Consider the following 22,748-nt stretch of genomic DNA (forward strand, 5'->3'; position numbering starts at 1 on the left):
CAAAAAATAATAAGTCAAAATGATGAGATGAACTTAAGGCAAAAAGCAAATATTTTGTACCTTGTTGTAGAAAAATATTCGCCAAGAATAAAGTAATAAAGAGACAATACCATGAGTCACACCAGCTGTGCAGTACCAGCCAGGCATAGTGCAACCATTTTGTGATGTCACAGTCGAGTCTCTTTGTTATGATGAATAAACATGATTTATTGTGAATATTTCACAGACGTATCTTAAAATTACTTATAAACATGTCATCGGAATCTTTGAGGTTGGACTTGACACAAGAATGCGTCATTGGAATCTCAAAGGGTTAACCTCTTCTATCCAGGGGAGTTTTCAGAAAGATGCATAAAGCTGACTGGTACTACCCAGAATTCATTCATTCATTCATTGCCAGACGCCATGTATCCCAAACGGGGTGGCCAAGGGCTTAGAGTTAATTGTTTTACAGGGAGGGGCACTAATCCTCCACCAACCCCACTTGACACGTAGGTAGAAAAAAAATGTCTTCAGGTTGAAAGGGTTAAGAATACGAACTGCAGTAATGCCCATGATGTGCAAAAATTCATTTAAATTCTTGCATAAACTAACAAACATGTGAGTCTGTTATTGACTAAAGAACACATGTGTTAACTATGTTATGTATTAAAGGTATCTTCCTGGTCAACAAGCTGGCACAGATCAAGAAGTGGTCACGTGACACCAAGAGCTCCTTCAACCCTACATTGGTCAAGGACACCTATGTTATCTCCCGCTACATTGAAAACCCACTTCTCATTGGCGGCAAAAAATTTGACCTGAGAATGTAAGTACAGCTTATACTGTAGTTTATAGAAATATCTTTATGTTGATAATAGTTTAGCAGTATCTAAATGAGGCCCTGCTTCTAAAGGGATAAATGAAGTAGTGGAAACCTTATCACAAAAAACCTTGAATGTTGGCTTTAGTGAACTCTGACTCAACACAAAAATCTCCTCATAATACCAAACAAGGTCTTCTATAGTTATCTCTCATTTTTCATGGGTATCAAGGAACATCAATACCCATGAGATATAAGTTTCTGTGAATATGTGTGATCCACCCCCAACCCAATGGTTTTCAAATAGGGGGTGCAGCCCCCTATTGGAGCATAAGAAGTTTCCGGGAGGGAGGGGGGAATTAATGAGAGGCCTGAATAAGTGTGCTTCTATCATGATGAACCTTATAATTTATATTAATTTCCTGTGTTATCTCTGCTTCAACCTCTGAAGCACATTTGTTTTCATTTGTCTGGGTTGACTGCTGAAACGTTGAAAGCCTCAGGAGATACAGGAGTGAGGTTAGTCACTGAGCTGATAAATACAATTATATATGAGTGTGTTGTGGGGTAGATGTGGATGCGGTTGAGAAGATTAGGAGAAATACACTGAGGTGATTTGGACATGTGGAGAGAATGGAGAATGAAAGACTGACTAAGAGGGTGTATGTAGGTGAGGTGGAGGGAGGGAGAGGGAGGGGTAGACCGAGGATGAGGTGAAGGGATGGAGTTGAGAGGTATATGAGGGAGGGGGGGGGTGAGTTAGGGGGAGGGTAGTCAAATGGTGGGTGACAGAGCGACTTGGAGGCGTTTTGTCTGCGGCCACCCTTTGCGAGATTGGGGCGTCGGGCTATAGATAGATAGTGTTGTCCCAGATGATTGACTGAAGAGTGTAATTGTAAATGTGTACAAAGGGAAGGGTGATGTCCTGGAAAGAGGAAATTATAAAGACATAAAACTTTTAGACCAGATAATGAAGGTAATGGAGAGAGTTCTAGAAGGTATGATTAAGGAAAGAGTGAATATTGATGAGCTGCAGTTTGGGTTTATGCCAGGCAAAGGGACCACTGATGCCATATTCATTGTTCAACAGCTTCAGGAAAAATATATAGGAAAGAAAAGGGACCTGTACTTTGTTTTTGTTGATTTGGAGAAGGCCTTTGACAGAGTCCCTGGAGAGGTGGTGGAGTGGGCAATGTGAAAGCTTGGGATTGAGGAGTGGCTGGTTAGGGTGGTTATGGCTATGTATGTGGGTGCTTCCACCCAGGTAAGAGTGAATGGAGATTTGTGTGATGAGTTTGCCATGAATGTTGGTGTGCATCAGGAGTCAGTCTTGAGCCCCTTGTTGTTTATCATTGTACTTGAAGTCCTCTCACGTGACTTAAGAAATCGACTCTGTAGAGATGTTGTATGTCGATGATTGTTGTTGATTGCAAAGAATGAAAGGGAGGTGGAGGAAAGATTTTGGAAGTAGAGAGATGGTATCTGTTGCTAGATGCCTTTATCCCGTAACGGGTGGCCACAAACAAAATGCCTCCATGTCACTCTATCCCCTGCCATTTCACTGCCCTTCCTCCAGCACAACCCCCCTCTCTTATTTAACACTCTCTCTCTCGAGTGTGTGTTGAAGAGTTTTTTTATTTGGGAGACATGTTATCTGCTGGAGGTGAAGCTGGAGCTAGCTCTGCAGCTAGAGTGAGAATTGGTTGGAAGAAGTTCAGAGAGCTGTTGCCTCTCTTGACATTGAGAGGGCTCTCCCTCCATGCTAAAGGATCTTTGTATGAAGCATGTGTCAGGAGTGTAATGCTGTATGGTAGTGAGAGATGGGCAAGTGGAGAGGACATGGGATGATAACTGGGTGCAGAAAGTGAAAAGTGTTAACATTTGGGGTAGGGTTGCAAGAGGCAGACCGAAAAAGACCTTGAACAAGGCCTTAGGGATAAGGGACTGAATAAGGAGGCTGCAAGAGATCAAGCAGCTTGGAAAGCTGCCATTAGGTGACCAAGGCTGACGTATGGAAGCGTGTTGGAGCTTTTAAAAATGAATCGAAAGAAACACCCCACTATATGGTTATAAACACAATACCACATGGTATTTAACATCACCGCTTCACATGGTCATAAACACCACCAATTCACATGGTCATAAACATCACCACTGCACATGGTCATAAACACCACCACTTCACATGGTTATATTTACCACACCACATGGTCATAAACACTAATAAATCATATGGTTATAAGTACCATTACAGCACGTGGTCATAAACACCAACACACCACGTGGTCATAAACCCGATGATACCACATGATCATAAGCACCAACACACCACATGGTCATACTACCACAACTCATGGTCACAAACATCATCACACCACGTGATCATAAGCACCACCACAGTGCATGTTTAATAAGCACCAGTCCACCTTTACTTCACTAGTAAGTGAAGATACATATTCAAAAATTTTCTATCCATCCATCCATCATCCAATCCTACATTGCCTTACGAGGAGTGTAGGAGCCTGGGGCTAGACAAGTTGTTCCTGACAGTTAAGATGAGAGAGATCAGCCACACTCATCCCTGAGTGGCATTACATGAGCAGTAACCTCAACCATCCCTTGGACATAATACCTACACAGGCTCAATCTGATTGGAGCGTCACAATTACCCAATAAACCACCAAGCACCATAATTTGGTTATATGGTTACCACCCAGCAAAGTAAGTGGTTTCCTGGTGTACAGGAAACCATTTGGCGTGTCACTCAGTACAGAGTCACCATAGACAGAAGAATGGGAAAGAATGAAGGAAAGAAAGACAAAAGAGGGAGTGTAAAGTCACCCATGGGCAGAAGGATGAGGAAAGAATGAAGTAAAGATAGACAGAAGAGGATGGAAGGAAAGGAGGTAGGAGAGGAAAGGGCAGACACCTGAGAGCAGCACTACATTGAGTGAGTGGATGATGAGCATCCCCAACATACCACAATAATTAATCTATCTATCTATCTATTGCCAGACGCCTCAATCCCGTTTGGGGTGGCCACAATCAAATCGCCTCCAAGTTGCTCTGTCCCCCGCCATTTCACTGCCCTGCTCCCAACTCACACCCCCCTCTCTCATATACCTCTCCACCCCATCCCTCCATCTCATCCTCGGCCTCCCCCTCCCTCTTCCCCCCTCCACCTCACTCACATACACTCTCTTCGTCAGTCTTTCACCCTCCATCCTCTCCACATGGCCAAACCACCTCAGTGTGTTCCTCATAACGCTTCCTATCACATCCACATCCACACCACAATGCTCCTTTATATCCTCATTCGTCAGCCTATCTCTCCACGTGACTCCACAGGCTCCTCTTAAATAACTCATTTCCACTGCTCTCACTCTTGACGTGTGTCCTTCCAACAATGTCCAAGCTTCACTTCCGTACGTTAGAGTTGGTATCACAATACTGTCATGTAGTAACTTTTTCACTTCCATGCTCACTTCCCTGTTTCTTATCACTGCTTTCAAGGAACCAGCAACCTTTCTTCCCTGCTGTACCCTTTCAAGCACTTCACCCTCCAAACCTCCATCCTTACTCATCACACTACCCAAATACTTAAACGTACTGACATTTTCCAATTCCTCACCATTCAACCTCACTGTACATTCACTAACTTCACCTCTCTCAAAGACCATTACTTTACTCTTCCCTACATTCATCTTTAGGTTCCGTTTCTTACACACTCTCTCAAACTCATCCACCAAACCTTGCAGCTCCCCTTCGTCTTCACTCAACAACACAGTATCATCTGCAAACAACAGTACAGGGAGTTTCCAAACACTATCCTCTCTCACCAGGGGCACTCCAACATCCACTACCCTACCTTGTACCTCTTTTATTACCCCATCCATGTACAGATTGAACAACCATGGAGACATGACACATCCCTGTTTCAAACCAACTCTCAAAGAGAAAAATTCACTTAGTTCACCATCCACACGCACTGCAGCCTTCGCACCATCGTACATACTCTTCACAGCATTCAACAACTTCCCATCTACTCCATATATTCTTAACACTTTCCACAATCCTTGTCTATCCACCCTGTCATATGCTTTCTCCAAATCCATGAAAGCCGCATACAACTTCTTTCCCTTCTCTAGAAACTTTTCCACTAAAGATCTAAGAATGAATATCTGATCTACACAACCTCTTCCCTTCCTAAAGCCTCCCTGTTCTTCTCCAACTAATTTCTCTGTTCTTTCTCTAACGCTGTCTATAAGTATCCTACCATACACTTTTCCTATTTTACTAAGAAGACAAATGCCCCTATGATTACCACACACTTCTTTTTCCCCCTTTCCTTTGTACAAGGGAATAATTATACCTGACTTCCAATCCTCCGGGACTCTACCTTCCTCCCAGGCCAATCTACACATCTTCCATATCCATTCTACTACTATCTCTCCCCCATGCTTCAGCATTTCGCCACACACTCCATCAATTCCTGGGGCTTTCCCCGATTTAACATTCTTCATTGCTTCCACAACTTCTATCCTACTGATTTCTTCCTGTCTTCTCACCTCCCTCCTTCTCCCAGCCATTCCCCAGCCACTTATACTCGCATTACTTCCATCCTCTACGTTCAACAATTCCTTAAAGTGTTCTCTCCATCTGCTCACTTTTTCTCCCTTCTCCACTAGTAATCTACCATTTTTATCTTTCACTCCCCTGCTAACTTCACTTCCACCCTGTCTTACTCTTTTCACTTCTCTCCAGAACATTTTCTTACAGTCCCTCCACTTAACACTCAAATTCCTTCCAAATTCCTCATCCACTCTCTTCTTACTCTCTCTTACTAATCTTTTCACCTCTCTCTTCCTTTCCACATATAACTCTCTCTTCCGCCTCTCAACTTCTTCCACACCCCTATTTCTCATCCATTCATTGTATGCTTTCTTCTTTTGTGCCACTGCCTGTTTCACCTCTTCAGTCCACCACGCTGTTCTTTGCACCCCCCTCTGTCTTCTCTTCCTTCCACACACCACATCACATGCTGCACATATTTCTTCTGTAAATATCTTACACACACCTTCCACATCTCCCATCTGCTCCAATTCATATTTGCCCAATCGTTCCTCCACTTCTCTCTTATACTCTGCCTTTTTCTCATCCTCTTGTAACCTTTCCACTGTCCTTTCAACTACTCCTTCCTCTCGTCTTTCCCTTCTTCTATTCTTCCATCTTACTTGGATCCTAATTCTGGCCACCACTAAGTAGTGGTCAGAAAGTCCACTCCCCCAACCTCTATACACTCTTGCATCCTTTACACATCTTCGCATCCTTTCATCCACACACACATAATCAGTCATTGCCTTCCTTTCATTCAGTTCACCACCCACCCTTCTCATCACTCGCCATGTATACCTGTGGATCATTTTATGCCTGAAGAGGGTATTGGCTATCACCAACCCCCTCCCAGCACAAATGTCCACTAACGCACTCCCATTCTCATCTATCTCAGCAGGCACACCCCACTCAACTATTCCATCCACCTTCACATTACCAACTTTACCATTCATATCACCAATCAAAAACACTCTCTCATTCCTTCCAAACTTTTCCATGCACACTTCCACATTTGTCCAGAACTCTTCTCTCACTCTTCTAGCACGATCTTGCGTTGGCGCATATACACACACAATCGCCCACATTTGTATTCCAACTTTCAACTTTACCCACACAATCCTTGACCCAACTGATCCATACTGTCTTATGCTCTTCTTCCATCTTTTACTCACAACTATACACACTCCTTCCTTTGCCCTCTCATTCTCATCTACTCCTGCACATATACCCCATCCATACTCCCATTCTCTCACACTTTCTCCTCTCCATTTTGTTTCAGTTATTCCACATACATCCACTTTCGCACCCTCAAGCACCTGGACAATCTCTCTCTCTTTCACCTCATCATTCGCTCCTCTTACATTCCATGTACTCATTACCAAGTCCTTTGTCCGGTCCTGGGTCGTCATTGTTTGGTCAGTCCTTGTCCGAGGCTTCTTGTTTGTTTTTTTAGTTAGTTGTTTTCCGGGGAGGGGCACTAACCCTCCGCCAACCCTTTTAGTCGCCTTTTACGACAAGCAGGGATACTGGGGGAGTATTCTTGAAAACCCCCCTACCCCCAGGGGGTAATCTCCCTTTATTTGCCAAACTTCCTTCTCAGTGTGAAAACAAACCAAATAGCAAAAATCTTCAACTACAGAAACATCATTATTGTTTACTTCATGTAATGAAACATACTGTGTTTCAGCTGAATAAAGAAAAGTACGAGTGTGAGAGACAGGGAGCTGTCATTTGCGGACATAGCTGGCGACTGGTACTTGAAGCTGTTGCACTTTGAAAATTTAAATAAATAATTAAATAAATAAAGCAGGGCAAGATTTCATTTCCCACATCCTGCTTCTTTCATGAATCATATCCAGGACCCCCTGCAGCATTTAACAGCCTTCTTCAGCTTCTACTTTCCTCATGCTCTTTGCACTGCCAGCAGACAGATTTGCATAACTCTTCATTCCATCTATCATATTGTTTACGTACGGTGTATCGGGAATATTACGGGCACTAACACCAAGCCCTGTGGGACTCCACTTGTTACTTCCTTCCATCCAGATATCCTGTCTTTTACAACTGTCCTCATTTGTCTGTCTCCCAAAAAGTCTGTCATCCACTCCAAGAGGTTCCTCTTCAGTCCTCCTACGTGTTCCTTCAGTCACTTGTGTGGTACCTTGTCACAGGCTTTCTCCAGATCTAAATACACACAATCTACCCAACTATCTCTTGTGGCACGTCAGTCGCCCTTGAGTAGAAGCTAAACAAGTTGGAAACACACGACCTTCCACTCCTGAATCCATGTTGACTTTCTGCCAAAATGTCCACATCCTCCATATATTTTATCCATCTGTCTTTCAGGATTCTCTCACATAATTTTATGACCAAGCTTGTCAGGGACACTGGTCTATAATTCAAGGGTTCTTGTTCCCTCCCTTATAAATTGGTACCTCCATTCCCAAGGCACTTTCCCATCTACCAGAGAACACACAATTAAACTGTGATCTTATGCACCAGTAGATCTCTGCATTCCTTTAGTATCCAATTAGAGATCCATTCTGGTCTTGAGGCCTTCCTCACATCTTGAGTTTCCAGTAATTTGTACACTTCTTGCACATCAACTTTTACATCTTTTAACACTACATTTCTAGTCCCTCCCACCTCCTTCACAAAATCACATTCTCTAGTGAAGGCTGATTGGAAGCATTTGTTTATTATTTCAGCTTGCATAACTGCATCTTTATAGACATTTCCTTCTACTTTCAAAATATTGATTCCTTCCTTTTGTTTCAGGTTGCCAGTAACAAACATATAAAACAATTTAGTTCTTCCTTACATTTGTCAGTTATTCTGTTTTGAAGTTTCTTTCTTCCTCTCTACATATTCTTATATATGCATTCCTAGTTCTTTTATATTCTTCCTTTGTTCTGTCATTCATTACCTCTCTCCATTTGTTCCATGCTTTATCCCTTTCCTTTTTTGCTATCATACACCTTTTGTTGAACCTGCTATTTCTCCAGTTCTCCTTCTCACTAACTCTTGACGCATACCGGTACTTTTCCACACCTGTATTATAGAAGTCTAGAAAGATATCCAACTTCTTTATTATCTTTCTTGTTTCTCTGAATTCTCACTAATTTGCTTCTTCAAAAATTTTTGTCAATCCTGTAAAGTCTGCATTCCTAAAGTTGTATCACCCATGCCTGCATAGTTCATCTCGTCTCCTCATTTCCTTCTATCGTTTGGAGCTCTGCCACTACTTGATCACTTTGTCCTACAGGACATAGATATTTCAGAGATTCAGTTGCATCAGGTTCTTTGGTTAGAATTAAATGTATCCATACTATATTACTGTAACCTTGCTATACAACCATACTTTGTAACTGTGTATATATACCCATACATTCATAGTGCCTTAAACCTGTGTATGTGAGCAGTACAGCGTATATCAGTAAATTTCATTAAACTGCAAGCATGCAGCCGGCTTCCCACGCTCTCCCTCTCTCAGTAGAGCAGTTGGAGGCTGAACATCAGAGGGAGAACATCTGTACAGAGTTCCTTTCATAAACCTCCGTTGTTTATCTTCCAAGCTCTTTGGGATTAACCTAAGAGGGTAACGAGAAGAGAGATGGAACGAGTGGAACAATTGGTAGCAGCAGTGTGTCGGATCTCCTATTTTCATCGCCTCCGTACAGTGATTCCTCAGTGACGCAACCAAACTGTTTGTGCAGGTATTCTGTTCTACTCTAAACTATTTGTGCGGGTATTCTGTTCTAGAAATCCAATCACTACACTTGCCGCACGCCTCGACATTTGCCTACCCTGGGTTTGTGTCGCTTTCTGTACTTCTCAAAGTTTAAACCAACACCAGTGTTCACCCCCATCATTGCCAACACCTGCAAGCAGTCAGTAAGCCAGTTCCAGTTCTCACACCCTTCCTGTTTTGGACAATTATGATAATTAACCACCCCACCACATCCCACCAAACCCCAACCGCCTCCCTCTCATCCCCATCTGCAGTATTCTTGACCAAGCAAATCAGCCCGGAAACCAGCCCACTTCCCCATCTCTCTGGGCAGTGCAACCCGCACCTTCTCTCCCTGGATGTGTGTGGCAAGCCTCTCAGTGGTCACTGCGTTATCGTCGCTTCTCCAGTCAACATCTTGGTGGTGATCATCTGATGCTCCAGGTCACATCGCATAGGCCGACTTCTCTTAGTGATGTCATTCTCCCCCACCACCTACCCCCTTCCCTGGGATGGGCAACTTTTATTCATGTATCTTCTCAAGTTTTCTCCAGCCAGCCAGACTTCGCTTCATTCTGTGACGCTTCAATATTCAGTATATGTAAATACTGAGTACAGTAGAAGTCCGATTTTTCGGCATCTATGGGACCAGGCAAGTGCCGAAATATCAAAATTGCCGAATTATCAAAAACCCTACCCACTCAGTACCTTATATGTTTCGATGAACACTGTCATCACTACTCATATCATTACAAATGTGTTTGGAGAGAGTACTGTATACTGTTTGATACTGTACAATACTGTAATGAATACAGTACTATACATGAATATGAAAAATAAAGAAATTAGTGAACATACTGTATATAAATGTAATGGTACAGTAGGCCTACAAGTTCACATGCACTTACCTAAACTTATAGTAGGTTCCTTATTTACATATGTACAATAGAAGGGGTTCATTGGAGTCTGCTACTGCTGGAAGAAGTCCCCAGCAGTAGAGGAGACGAAAAAAATCGGAAAATCTGCCGAACGATCAGAGATTTTCGTAAATGGGACTATTTCTCAAAACTGCCGAAATGTCAGATTTGCCGGGGAATTGGATGCCGAAGAATTGGACTTTTACTGTATAGTTTATATTCATCTGCCCATACATTGACTTTCTATAGAGATTATTCTACGGATTTTCTCTACAGATTGTGCCTCATATTACCATTCATCTGCCTTATTCACTATCCTTCATCTCCTACATTTACCTTACTGCTCACCAACCACACCTGACATACTCACTTCATACCTCATTTTCCTTCACCCGTCATTTTCTTTCATGTTTGCCTTCATTGTATATATATGCCCCTTCATCATCACTGTAAATATTTCACATCCCTTCGCCCCATCATTATATTTTAAACATTTTCATTCTCATAATTATTTATAAATTTTCTTACTTCACTGCATGTCATATTTCCCCAAAACTGATCTCCTGTTCGCCAGCGACTTGAGACCGAAAGCGAGGAGGAAGATCCTGGTGATGTAGATACCTTGACTTGCCTTCGTAGTGGAAGGTCATCCTCCAACCCTTCTTCTTCTATTCAAACATCATTTACCACTGAAATCATGCACAGCACCACGACTACTACTGTTACTACTGCTACTTCTAATGTCCTAGAGAACCCAGATAATATTCTTCCAGATAAAATAAATCCAGATACACGATCCTCCCTAAATGACTCTAGAAATTCCCTCTATCCCTTCTCCTACCACTTTCCCTAATTTTTCTACTACAACAACTCACTTACCAACTTGGACACAAATAGCTCCCATTACTTTCTTGACCTCTCAGCCTAGTACATCAGTTACTTCCACACTTTCCCAACCTCACACTCTTCCAGTGATGATGAATCAGGTCCCTCTTCCACAGTCCATATATTTGGACGATGCTATGCGCCCAAAATTCACTGGGAACGATAGCTCTGTCTCTATCTATGACTCCCTCAGTGAGGTTGAAACAGACATTCGCAATCGGCAATTCACAACTGAACCCCTGAAAGTCTCTTATCTTATGGGTCAGTTACACCATGGCAGATCGCAAATAGGAGCCGTGATTTGTAGGGGGCATTTCAAGGATTGTCAAACATTCGATGTATTCTGTCTGCAGTGAAATCAGCTCTATTGTAAACATTCCAGTGCCACATCTCTCATTGGTTTAACTAATCTCCTCAAACAAATGGAGGGGGATATAAAAATACCATTACAAGATGAGAAACTCTTTGAGGCAGCTGCTGCAATGAAAGCCACAAGTTCTGAGATGCGCCGGTTATTGGGAGACAATGGGTAACGGAAGTTAATGGGCAGCTTATGCTTACAACAAGACAATTTTGGAGATTTGCTGGGTTACCTTAGATTTATGAATTGGTTGGATGACCGGCAGCGGGAGATAGCCCTACAGGGTGTACTTAATTCAGGAGACAATATTGTTAACATCTCAGAGGCAATACAAGAAAGATCAGAATCAAACATTACTCACCTGGCAAGTACTTGCACCTCAGCCTCTCACTCCGCAGACGCCACTGCGAAAGTATGCCACACTTCCGCCACTTCATTGGATTACTCACGTTCACAGCCGACCACAAGAGGGAAACCTAGCACTCGTTCTCACTCACAGTAGCAATCACCAGCCAGTGGTCGTGACCAGTCCAATGTGCAACAGGGCAAACAAGCCTCAGTTGTGTGCTGGCACTGTGGTAATGCCTATCATCGAGGGCCCAGTTGTTACCGCAAACAAGGACGGCATCGCTCACAGGGGCAGCAGCGCATACCTTCGCGATCCCATCGTCTTACATGCAAATATTACAAGAACAATACAACTCATTCTGCTGAAGAGTGTCGTTACCTTAAGAGCCGCCAGTCAGGGGAAGAGAAGCGCCCGTACCGGAAGAATGTAACATAACAAAAACAGATAAGCCCGTACCAGAAAAATGTAATGTAACAACAGATCAACTCCCCATTCGCCAAGTAGGGCCCAATAACTTCTTCAGGCTTAGTTATTCTGGGATGAGGTTAAGGGGTTCAAAGCTCATTTTTCATGGACATGGGATATATGGTAAATTTGATCTGTGATACCTCTCTAAACAGCATTAGGGGAACAAGTAAAAAAGTCAGGATTCTTGAACCACCTGACATAGGCCTGTGTGGCGTGGATGGCTCAGAGTTTAAGGTCAAGGGAAGAGTCACTTTAGAGGTACAACTTGATAAAGCCTTAACACCTTTTACTGCAGAATTTCATGTAACAAATGATCTCAGATATCCAGCAGATACCCTTGTTGGCTTACCGACAATGGCTTAACAAGCAGTTGCCCTGTTGCCTGCGTGTGGTAGTATAGACATTAAAGGGTTCCCAGTATCTAGCATGGAATACCTTCGTCCTGTACTCTCCCAAAAAAACTCGGTTATTCTGTCTCGTGACTCCATCATTACCTGAGAGTAAAGATATAATTCCACCATTACCTGAGAGTAAAGAGGCAAATCCACCACTGCCTGAGAGCAGACAAGCAAATTCGCTGTCATCTAATGATACACCCTCTAAGCAGTCAGTAGTGGATCATGACGACCCCTCTAACAGTGGCACAATATCTGACTCAGGCACGTCTCATTTACCTACCTCACATAGTTTGAATGATGTTCTACAGTGCACGGAGACGAGGCGTGCAGTAACAAATCAGTGCACTGTTTTGTTACCACATGAGTTTACCAAAGTTTCTGTTCATGTTGTGGGTGCAAAAGCAGGAGTGGATGTACTAACACTACCTGAGATATGTTGTGTGAATGGCTTAACTTATGAGTCAGCATTGTGTACCATGCTGGAGGATAGCTTGTGTTACCTGTACTTGTTAAATGTCACTAATGCTCCACAGAAGCTCAAAAGTGGTATAAAGATTGGGGACTTCCTGATTTACCCATCGACCATAAAGATGTGCAAGGATATACCATTCTCCATACCTGACAAAAAAGATGATGATGATGATGAGCCATGTGGAGTGTATGCCATCAACTCTAAGGAATTTGCTATGACTCTTTCACCTGACCTACTCTCAAGAGTATCTTTGGCGATTTCGCACAGCATAAAGATCAATTAGTCAATCTGTTGCAGTCTTACCGAGATGTAATAGCCTTACCCAGAGAACCTGTGGGTAGGACAAACTTGGTTCAGCATCACATAGACTTAGTGTCAGGTACTCAGCCAATTTACATCCTAGCATATTGACTGCCTCACAGCTTGAGGAAAGAGACAAGAGATAGTACAAAACATGTTAGATCAGGACATTATTGAGCCCTCTGTCAGTCCATGGAATAGACCATTTTTCCTAGTTTCAAAGAAGGGCGGCCAATTTAGACCAGTAGTGGATTATCGAAAGGTAAACTCTGTCACCGTACATGATCGTTCTCACTAGGTGAGAACAACGTAGTCTTTACATCCCTAGACCTACTCAGTGGCTACTGGCAGGTAGAAATGGAAGAGTCATCTCACCCTGTAACAGCCTTTAGCGCCCCTTCTGGACACTTTCAGTTTAAGATGCTTCCTTTCGGATTCATGAGACTCATCCATTTCATCTTCAGTGGCATGATTGGCCACTCTCATTTTGCTTAGATTTTTTTTTTTTTTAATGTAAGAAAGAAGGAACCAAAGGCCAGAAGCCTATCCCTGAACATTTTGCTAAGCTTCAACAAGTACTTGAGCACCTTCAGGTTTTTGGTCTGAAAATCAGCCTCAGTAAATGTGACTTCCCAAGAAAGAAAATTAAATTCCTGAGGCATATAGTTGATGCTGAAGGTATTCATACCACCGAAGATAAGATCAAGGCGGTCATCAGCTTCCTTAACCTACCAGTACAGATGACGTAAAGACTTTTCTGGGGTTGAGCGGTTACTACCGTCGATTTATTAAAGGATATGCACAGATTGCCGCCCCTCTGACTCAGTTCTCTACCTATCTATCTATAACCCGATGCCCAAATCCCTCAAAGGGAGGCCACAGACAAAACGCCTCCAAGTCGCTCTGTCACCCACCATTCGACTACCCTCCCCCCAACTCACCCCCCCCTCCCTCATATACCTCTCAACTCCATCCCTCCACCTCATCATCGGTCTACCCCTCCCTAAAAAGAAAATGCGCCTTTCATGTGGTCTGAAGATCAATCACAAGCCTTCGAAGCATTGAAGTTTGCCCTTGCAAATGCCCCAGTTTTAGCATTCCCGGATTATACAAAATCCTTTCTTCAGTGCACGAATGCATCAGGCGCAGGACTAGGTGTGGTTTTGATGAAACTAGATCGAGCATCAAGGAAGCGTGTAATAGCGTATGCTAGTCGCTCCCTCAACCCTGCTGAACATAATTACAGTGTTACTGATTTGGAAGCCCTGGCAGTAGTCTGGTCCCTGAAACATTTCATAGATATAGTATATGGTTACCCAGTGCATATCCAGACAGATCATCTTCTGTGTGATCTGTTCAAGGGATGGAACCTTACGGGTATACTAGCCAGATGGTCAGTCACCATCCAGGACTTCAGTCCAGCCTTCCAGTATGTGCCAGGGAAATCAAATGTAGTCGCAGACGCACTTTCACGCCATGTAGTAGCCGCAGTCACACCATTCCAGCCAAACAACACAGATAACACCACATTAACACCAGAGGTAGTTCAGAATTGCCAGCGCAAAGACCCTGTGTGGTCCAGAGTATTTATTTCCTACAATCGGGAGATAATTCAATCTTACCTACTCTGCCAGTGCCAATACTTCCAGGAAAGAAATTATCCAATAGGGAAGTACACCAACTCGTTGTCCCCACTGACATAATACCTGCGATACTTCAAATAATTCAAGACACTCCTCACGCATCTCATCCGAGTAAAGATCGATGTTTGAGACAATCATGCCACGGATACTATTGGCCAACTATGCGTCGAGACATTAATGTGCACTATGACTCTTGTCTTTCTTGTAACTGCCATAAAAGATCAACCAGGTCACCTGCATCGCTGTTACAATACCCAATTCCATCATGCCCGTGGGAAACACTCTCTATTGACCTTCTAAAATGCCATCTTACAGAATCTGGCACTGAGTATTTATTTGTAGCAGTGGACCACTTCTCATGCCACTATATCCTAGTGCCCCTCTCAGATAAGACCTTCAAGAGTGTGGCACGTGCCTTCATAGACCTGGTAATTTGCCTATTTACTACCCGTAGTACAATTACTACAGATAATGGCACAGAGTTTAACGACAGTCTCCTGGATGAAATTCGTATAGTACAAAAAATTGCAAAAATAACGAGGACCAATATTCATTTGTGACATTATTGAAACAAACAAATATATAATAACAGAGAGACAAGAGAATGACATAGAAAAAAAAGAAATGGACAACATCTATATATTTAATAGAATTCATCCTGACAATACTTATGTGCCCCACAATAGGAATATCACTACTCTATCTATCTATCTATTGCCAGACGCCTCAATCCCGTTTGGGGTGGCCACAAACAAATCGCCTTCAAGTCGCCCTGTCCCCTGCCATTTCACTACTCTGCTCCCAACTCACACCCCCCTCTCTCATATACCTCTCCACCCCATCCCTCCATTTCATCCTCGGCCTCCCCCTCCCTCTTCCCCCCTCCACCTCACTCACATACACTCTCTTCGTCAGTCTTTCACCCTCCATCCTCTCTACATGGCCAAACCACCTCAGTGTGTTCCTCATAACGCTCCCTATCACATCCACATCAACACCACAACGTTCCTTTATATCCTCATTCGTCAGCCTATCTCTCCATGTGACTCCACAGGCTCCTCTTAAATAACTCATTTCCACTGCTCTCACTCTTGACTTGTGTCCTTCTAACAACGTCCAAGCTTCACTTCCCTACGTTAGAGTTGGTATCACAATACTGTCATGTAGTAACTTTTTCACTTCCATGCTCACTTCCCTGTTTCTTATCACTGCTTTCAAAGAACCAGCAACCTTTCTTCCCTGCTGTACCCTTTCAAGCACTTCACCCTCCAAACCTCCATCCTTACTCATCACACTACCCAAGTACTTAAACGTACTCACATTTTCCAATTCCTCACCATCCAACCTCGCTGTATATTCACTGACTTCACCTCTCTCAAAGACCATCACTTTACTCTTCCCTACATTCACCTTCAGATTCCGTTTCTTACACACTCTCCCAAACTCATCCACCAAGCCTTGCAGCTCCCCCTCGTCTTCACTCAACAACACAGTATCATCTGCAAACAACAGTACAGGGAGTTTCCAAACACTATCGTCTCTCACCAGGGCCACTCCAACATCCACTACCCTACCTTGTACCTCTGTTATTACCCCATCCATGTACAGATTGAACAACCATGGAGATATGACACATCCCTGTTTCAACCCAACTTTCAAAGAGAAAAATTCACTTAGTTCACCATCCACACGCACTGCAGCCTTCGCACCATCGTACATACTCTTCACAGCATTCAACAACTTCCCATCTACTCCATATATTCTTAACACTTTCCACAATCCTTGTCTATCCACCCTGTCATATGCTTTCTCCAAATCCATGAAACCCGCATACAACTTCTTTCCCTTCTCTAGAAACTTTTCCACTAAAGATCTAAGAATGAATATCTGATCTACACAACCTCTTCCCATCCTAAAGCCTCCCTGTTCTTCTCCAACTAATTTCTCTGTTCTTTCTCTAACTCTGTCAATAAGTATCCTACCATACACTTTTCCTATTATACTAAGAAGACAAATGCCCCTATGATTACCACACACTTCTTTTTCCCCTTTTCCTTTGTACAAGGAAATAATTATACCTGACTTCCAATCCTCCGGGACTCTACCTTCCTCCCAGGCTAAACTGCACGTCTTCCACATCCATTCTACTACTATCTCTCCCCCATGCTTCAGCATTTCACCACACACTCCATCAATTCCTGGGGCTTTCCCCGATTTAACATTCTTCATTGCTTCCACAACTTCTATCCTACTGATTTCTTCCTGTCTTCTCACCTCCCTCCTTCTCCCAGCCATTCCCCAGCCACTTATACTCGCATTACTTCCATCCTCTACGTTCAACAATTCCTTAAAGTGTTCTCTCCATCTGCTCACTTTTTCTCCCTTCTCCACTAGTAATCTACCATTTTTATCTTTCATTCCCCTGCTAACTTCACTTCCACCCTGTCTTACTCTTTTCACCTCTTTCCAGAACATTTTCTTACAGTCCCTCCACTTTACACTCAAATTCCTACCAAATTCCTCATCCACTCTCTTCTTACTCTCTCTTACTAATCTTTTCACCTCTCTCTTTCTTTCTACATATAACTCTCTCTTCCGCCTCTCAACTTCTTCCATGCCCCTATTTCTCATCCATTCATTGTATGCTTTCTTCTTTTGTGCCACAGCCTGTTTCACCTCTTCAGTCCACCACGCTGTTCCTTGCACCTCCCTCCGTCTTCTCTTCCTTCCACACACCACATCACATGCTGCACATATTTCTTCTGTAAATATGCTACACACACCTTCCACATCTCCCATCTGCTCCAATTTATATTTGCCCAATCGTTCCTCCACTTCTCTCTTATACTCTGCCTTTTTCTCATCCTCATGTAACCTTTCCACTCTCCTTGCAACTACTCCTTCCTCTCGTCTTTCCCTTCTTCTATTTCTCCATTCTAATTGGACCTTGATTCTGGCCACCACCAAGTAGTGGTCAGAAAGTCCACTCCCCCAACCTCTATAAACTCTTGCATCCATTACACATCTTCGCATCCTTTCATCCACACACACATAATCAGTCATTGCCTTCCTTTCATTCAGTTCACCACCCACCCTTCTCATCACTCGCCATGTATACCTGTGGATCATTTTATGCCTGAAGAGGGTATTGGCTACCACCAACCCCCTCCCAGCACAAATGTCCACTAACGCACTCCCATTCTCATCTATCTCAGCAGGCACACCCCACTCACCAACTATTCCACCCACCTTCGCATTCCCAACTTTACCATTCATATCACCAATCAAAAACACTCTCTCATTCCTTCCAGACTTTTCCATGCACACTTCTACATTTGTCCAGAACTCTTCTCTCACTCTTCTAGCACGATCTTGCGTTGGCGCATACACACACACAATCGCCCACATTTGTATTCCAACTTTCAACTTTACCCACACAATCCTTGACCCAACTGATCCATACTGTCTTATGCTCTTCTTCCATCTTTTGCTCACAACTATACATACTCCTTCCTTCGCCCTCTCATTCTCACCTACTCCTGCACATATACCCCATCCATACTCCCATTCTCTCACACTTTCTCCTCTCCATTTTGTTTCAGTTATTCCACATACATCCACTTTCGCACCCTCAAGCACCTGGACAATCTCTCTCTTTTTCACCTCATCATTCGCTCCTCATACATTCCAAGTACCCATTACCAAGTCCTTTGTCCGGTTCTGGGTCGTCATCGTTTGGTCAGTCCTTGTCCGAGGCTTCTTGTTTGTTTTTTTAGTTAGTTGTTTTCCGGGGAGGGGCACTAACCCTCCGCCAACCCTTTTAGTCGCCTTTTACGACAAGCAGGGATACTGGGGGAGTATTCTTGAAAAACCCCCCTAAAGAACTGTTTGTTTAATGGAAATACTGTCTCATTTATATATATATATATATATATATATATATATACTGTATGCATATTATTATTCAATTTCCATATAACTAAATTTCTTACCTTATTCACATGGCCATGTGTTGTATATACTGTATCCCTTTTCCTTCATACAACTTCTATAGCATAGTTCTACTTTACCTTCATTGTTGCACAAAGTGCTTATGTACTTAGTAAATCCCCCCACCCCTAGTTATATACATTAATCCACTACATTACAATCCCTCATTGTGTTAGGAGACACCATTTTTATTCACCGGGGGAGTATTGTACCCATACTATATTATTGTAACCATGCTATATAAATCATACCTTGTAACCATGTATATATATCTATTCATTCATAGTGCCTTAAACCTGTTTACATGACCAGTACAGCTTATATCAGCAAATTTCATAAAACTGCAAGCAAGCAGCTGGCTTCCCACACTTGCCCTCTCTCAGTAGAGCAGTTGGAGGCTGGACGTCAAAGGGAGAACATCTGTACACTTTTCCTCTAATAAACCTCTGTTGTTTATCTTCCAGGCTCTTTGGGATTAACCTAACAGAGTAATGGGAAGGGAGGTGGAACAAGTGGAACATAATCTAGTCTTGTTGGCTTGTCATCACCTCTAAATGTTGTCTCTTCTTTGACCCACTGTAGGTATCTAGCCATGTCCAACAACATCTCCTGACATTCCTCCCTATTCCATGCCCTTTCTCTTGTGAGAGACATATGCTCCTGTAATGTTTCTCTTGCCCTTCCCTCTGGCTTCTAATATCATGTTTGTCACTTCCATCCTACCCTGCCCCATGTCCACATTATCCACATTTATGTTTTTCTTCACTGCTACAGGTATACCTCAATATATGATATCCCTAGATGTGATACCCCGGCTTAATGGTGGAGTAGAAATACCACCATACCCTGCTTAATGATAACCAAATCCCAGTTTAATAATGTTTTTTTTTTTTTTTTTTTTTTTTTTTTTTTAATACTGATTTTGATGATATTTTAGACTAAAATTGTGTGTTCAGGTTGATTTATAACCTTTTTTCAGACTTAGATTAATGAGTTTTGCCTTAGGTGGGGTGAACATTGTTATTTTGGGATACAGTTTACAAGGCTTGATTTTTTCCCAGACTTCTGTTTGACAATTTTCAGATTTTAATTTTTGGTTTTAGTAAGTTATCTACAGGTGTTAGGTGTAGGTTAGCTTCTTTTACAGTTGTTAGGCCATTTAGATTGGCTTTAAACTTGTTTTGGGGCTCATTTGGGTGGGTTTTGGATTTGGTTGGAGGGGGAAACCCAAAGCTGAAAAGTGCATCCCATTACTTTACATGCTAAATCTACCTTGATATATGATACCCCACCTAACGATGTTTTTTTACTGAACCAATTGCATCGTTAAACTGGGGTATACCTGTATCACCACTCCTCCTGTTTTTTTCTTTTCTGTCTCTTCTCCATAGTTTTTATTTTCCATCTCTCATTTGGATTTCAATATTCTCTCTTAGCTTGGTCTCTACAAAGCACATAATGTCTGGCTCATTTACCCTTAAGAAATTGTTTGTTTCTAGCCTTGCTAAGGTTAGACCATCATCATTAGCGTTTGCCACTTTCAATTTTTTTGCGTTGTTTTTTATTATGTCCTTCTCCTTCCCTTTCTCCCTCGGTACCATTTCCTCAGTTTCTGATCCATAGCTGTCCAATAGAACTCTGTCTTCTCTTCCTCCACTCTCTGGTCGTTTTTTTTTTCCTTAGCTTCTTTAACAAGTTCCTTTATTTTAGCTCTCTCTTCTTCATTTGCATTGCTCCATATCCAGATATTTTTGAATCCCTCCCTATCTGTTAATTTCCAAGTCTTGTTGATTATTTTGTTTACTGTGACCTGAAATTGAAATTTTATTTTTAGTGGCCCTGCTACAAAAAAAGTTACTACATGACAGTACAGTATTGTGATACCAACTCAAACGTATGGAAGTGAAGCTTGGACCTTGTTGGAGGGACACAAGTCAAGAGTGAGAACAGTGGAAATGAGTTATTTGAGAAAAGCATGTAGTCACATGGAGAGACAGACTGACAAATGAGGAAGTGAAGGAGATTTGTGGTGTGGATGTGGATGTGATAGGAAGCATAAAGAGAAATACACTGAGGTGGTTTGGCCATACGGAGAGGATGGAGAGTGAGGGACTGATGAGGAGGGTGTGTGTGAGTGAGGTGGAGGGGGGAGAGGGAGGGGGAGGCCAAGGATGAGATGGAGGGATGGAGTGGAGAGGTATATGAGAGAGGGGGGGTGTAAGCTGGGAGCAAGGCAGTGACTTTGTGGGGGACAGGGTGACATGGAGGCGATTTGTTTGTGGCCACCCCCTTACAGGATTAAGGCGTCTGGCAACAGATAGATAGCCCCTCCCACCACATATTTCCCAGCCTAAACACATTTTCTATCTCCTCTTGGGCTTCGACATTTCCATCCATAACTATCTATTTATCATCTGCCGCCTCAGTCCTGTAAGGGGTGGCCACAAACAAGTTGACTCCATGTCGCCCTGTCCAATGCCATTTCACTGCCTTGCTCCCAGCTCACACCCCTCCTCTCTTACATACCTCTCTGCTCCATCCCTCCATTTCACCCTTGGCCTCCCCCTCCCTCTCCCCCCCCTCCACAACATTCTCCTTCCATATCTATTGACATTAATTCCTTCGCTCTTCACGGTTCTTCCCTTTCTCTTTCTGACCTCATTGACAAAGGTTTTTCTTTCAAACCTGAGATAATCACACATTATTTTCTTGTCTGTTGCATCTCTTACAAGTGATTCTTTTCTTTTCAGTACCCTAACCATTTCCTTCTCTACCTTTTCCTGGTTTTCTCTCCTCTGTTGTTCTATAATCTCCTTTAGATTTATTTTCCCTTCATGAATTTTCATCCATCACTTATGCTCATCCTTGATTTCCTTAATGTGTTCAGCATACATCTTTGTTTTTTATTCATACTCTGAGTTTATTTTTCATCCTATCCCTTTCTTCCTCCAACCTCTTATTTTTTCCTTTAAGCTGTTCTGTTTCATTTTAGGTTGAATCATTACTCACTTTTAATTTTGATATTTCTCTCTCTCTTGCACTGCACTATGTGAACAGATGCTTTCTACCTCATTTTTCAATTCCTTAATGTCTTTCTCTTGTTCCCTGGTTTAATGATGCAGTTGGTTAGGTAAAACCCATCGTTAAGCGCGGTATTGTATATCGGGGTAGTTTTAACATGTAATGGGATGCGTTTTTCAGCCTTGGGTTTCCCCCCAGCCAAGTCCAAAACCCATCCAAATGAGCCCAAAAACAAGTTTAAAGCCAATTTAAATGGCTTAACAGCTGTAAAAGAAGCTAACCTAAGCCTAACACCTGTAAATAACTCACTAAAACCAACAAAATAAAATCTGAATATCATCAAATATAAGTCTGGACAAAAAATGACAATCTTCACCCCACCTATGGCTAAAACATATTAATCGAAGTCTAAAACCTGTTTATAAATCATCGTAAACACACAATTTTAGTCTAAAAGATCATCAAAATTGGTAAAAAAAGATCTAAACTCATCGTTAAACCAAGGTTTGGCCATCGTTAGGCATGGTAAGGTGGTATTTCTATCCCATCGTTAAGCCGGGATATTGCATCTAGGGGTATTTTATATTGGGATACTACTGTACTGATCATACTTTTCCTAATTCCTGGGCATTCCTCTCAGCTATTTCTCTGCACCTGCTACTCTTGTTTGGTTAATTTTAACCTGTGGATTACATGCCACAGCTCAGGCTGTGCTGGCTGTGCATTACCGCTAACCACTCCATCCCTACGCAAACTTATGCATGGTGCTACACAAAGACAGAGAGTGAAAGAGATTTT

General features: G+C 42.6%; 1 protein-coding gene across 1 annotated transcript in view; it reads left to right on the forward strand.

The window, feature by feature from the left end:
- The window catches only part of TTLL1B (Tubulin tyrosine ligase-like 1B), a 586,529-nt gene that overhangs the window by 190,200 nt on the left and 373,581 nt on the right, over positions 1 to 22,748 (forward strand). The window contains exon 5 of the mRNA XM_080268174.1: positions 655 to 808. Within this exon, the coding sequence (XP_080124300.1) occupies positions 655 to 808 (154 nt within the window). The remainder of the gene's footprint in view (positions 1 to 654; positions 809 to 22,748) is intronic.

This window comes from Coenobita brevimanus, chromosome 26 (assembly GCF_032717465.1).
Source record: "Coenobita brevimanus isolate Jiangsu-jjx chromosome 26, ASM3271746v2, whole genome shotgun sequence".
Taxonomy (NCBI): Eukaryota; Metazoa; Arthropoda; class Malacostraca; order Decapoda; family Coenobitidae; genus Coenobita; species Coenobita brevimanus.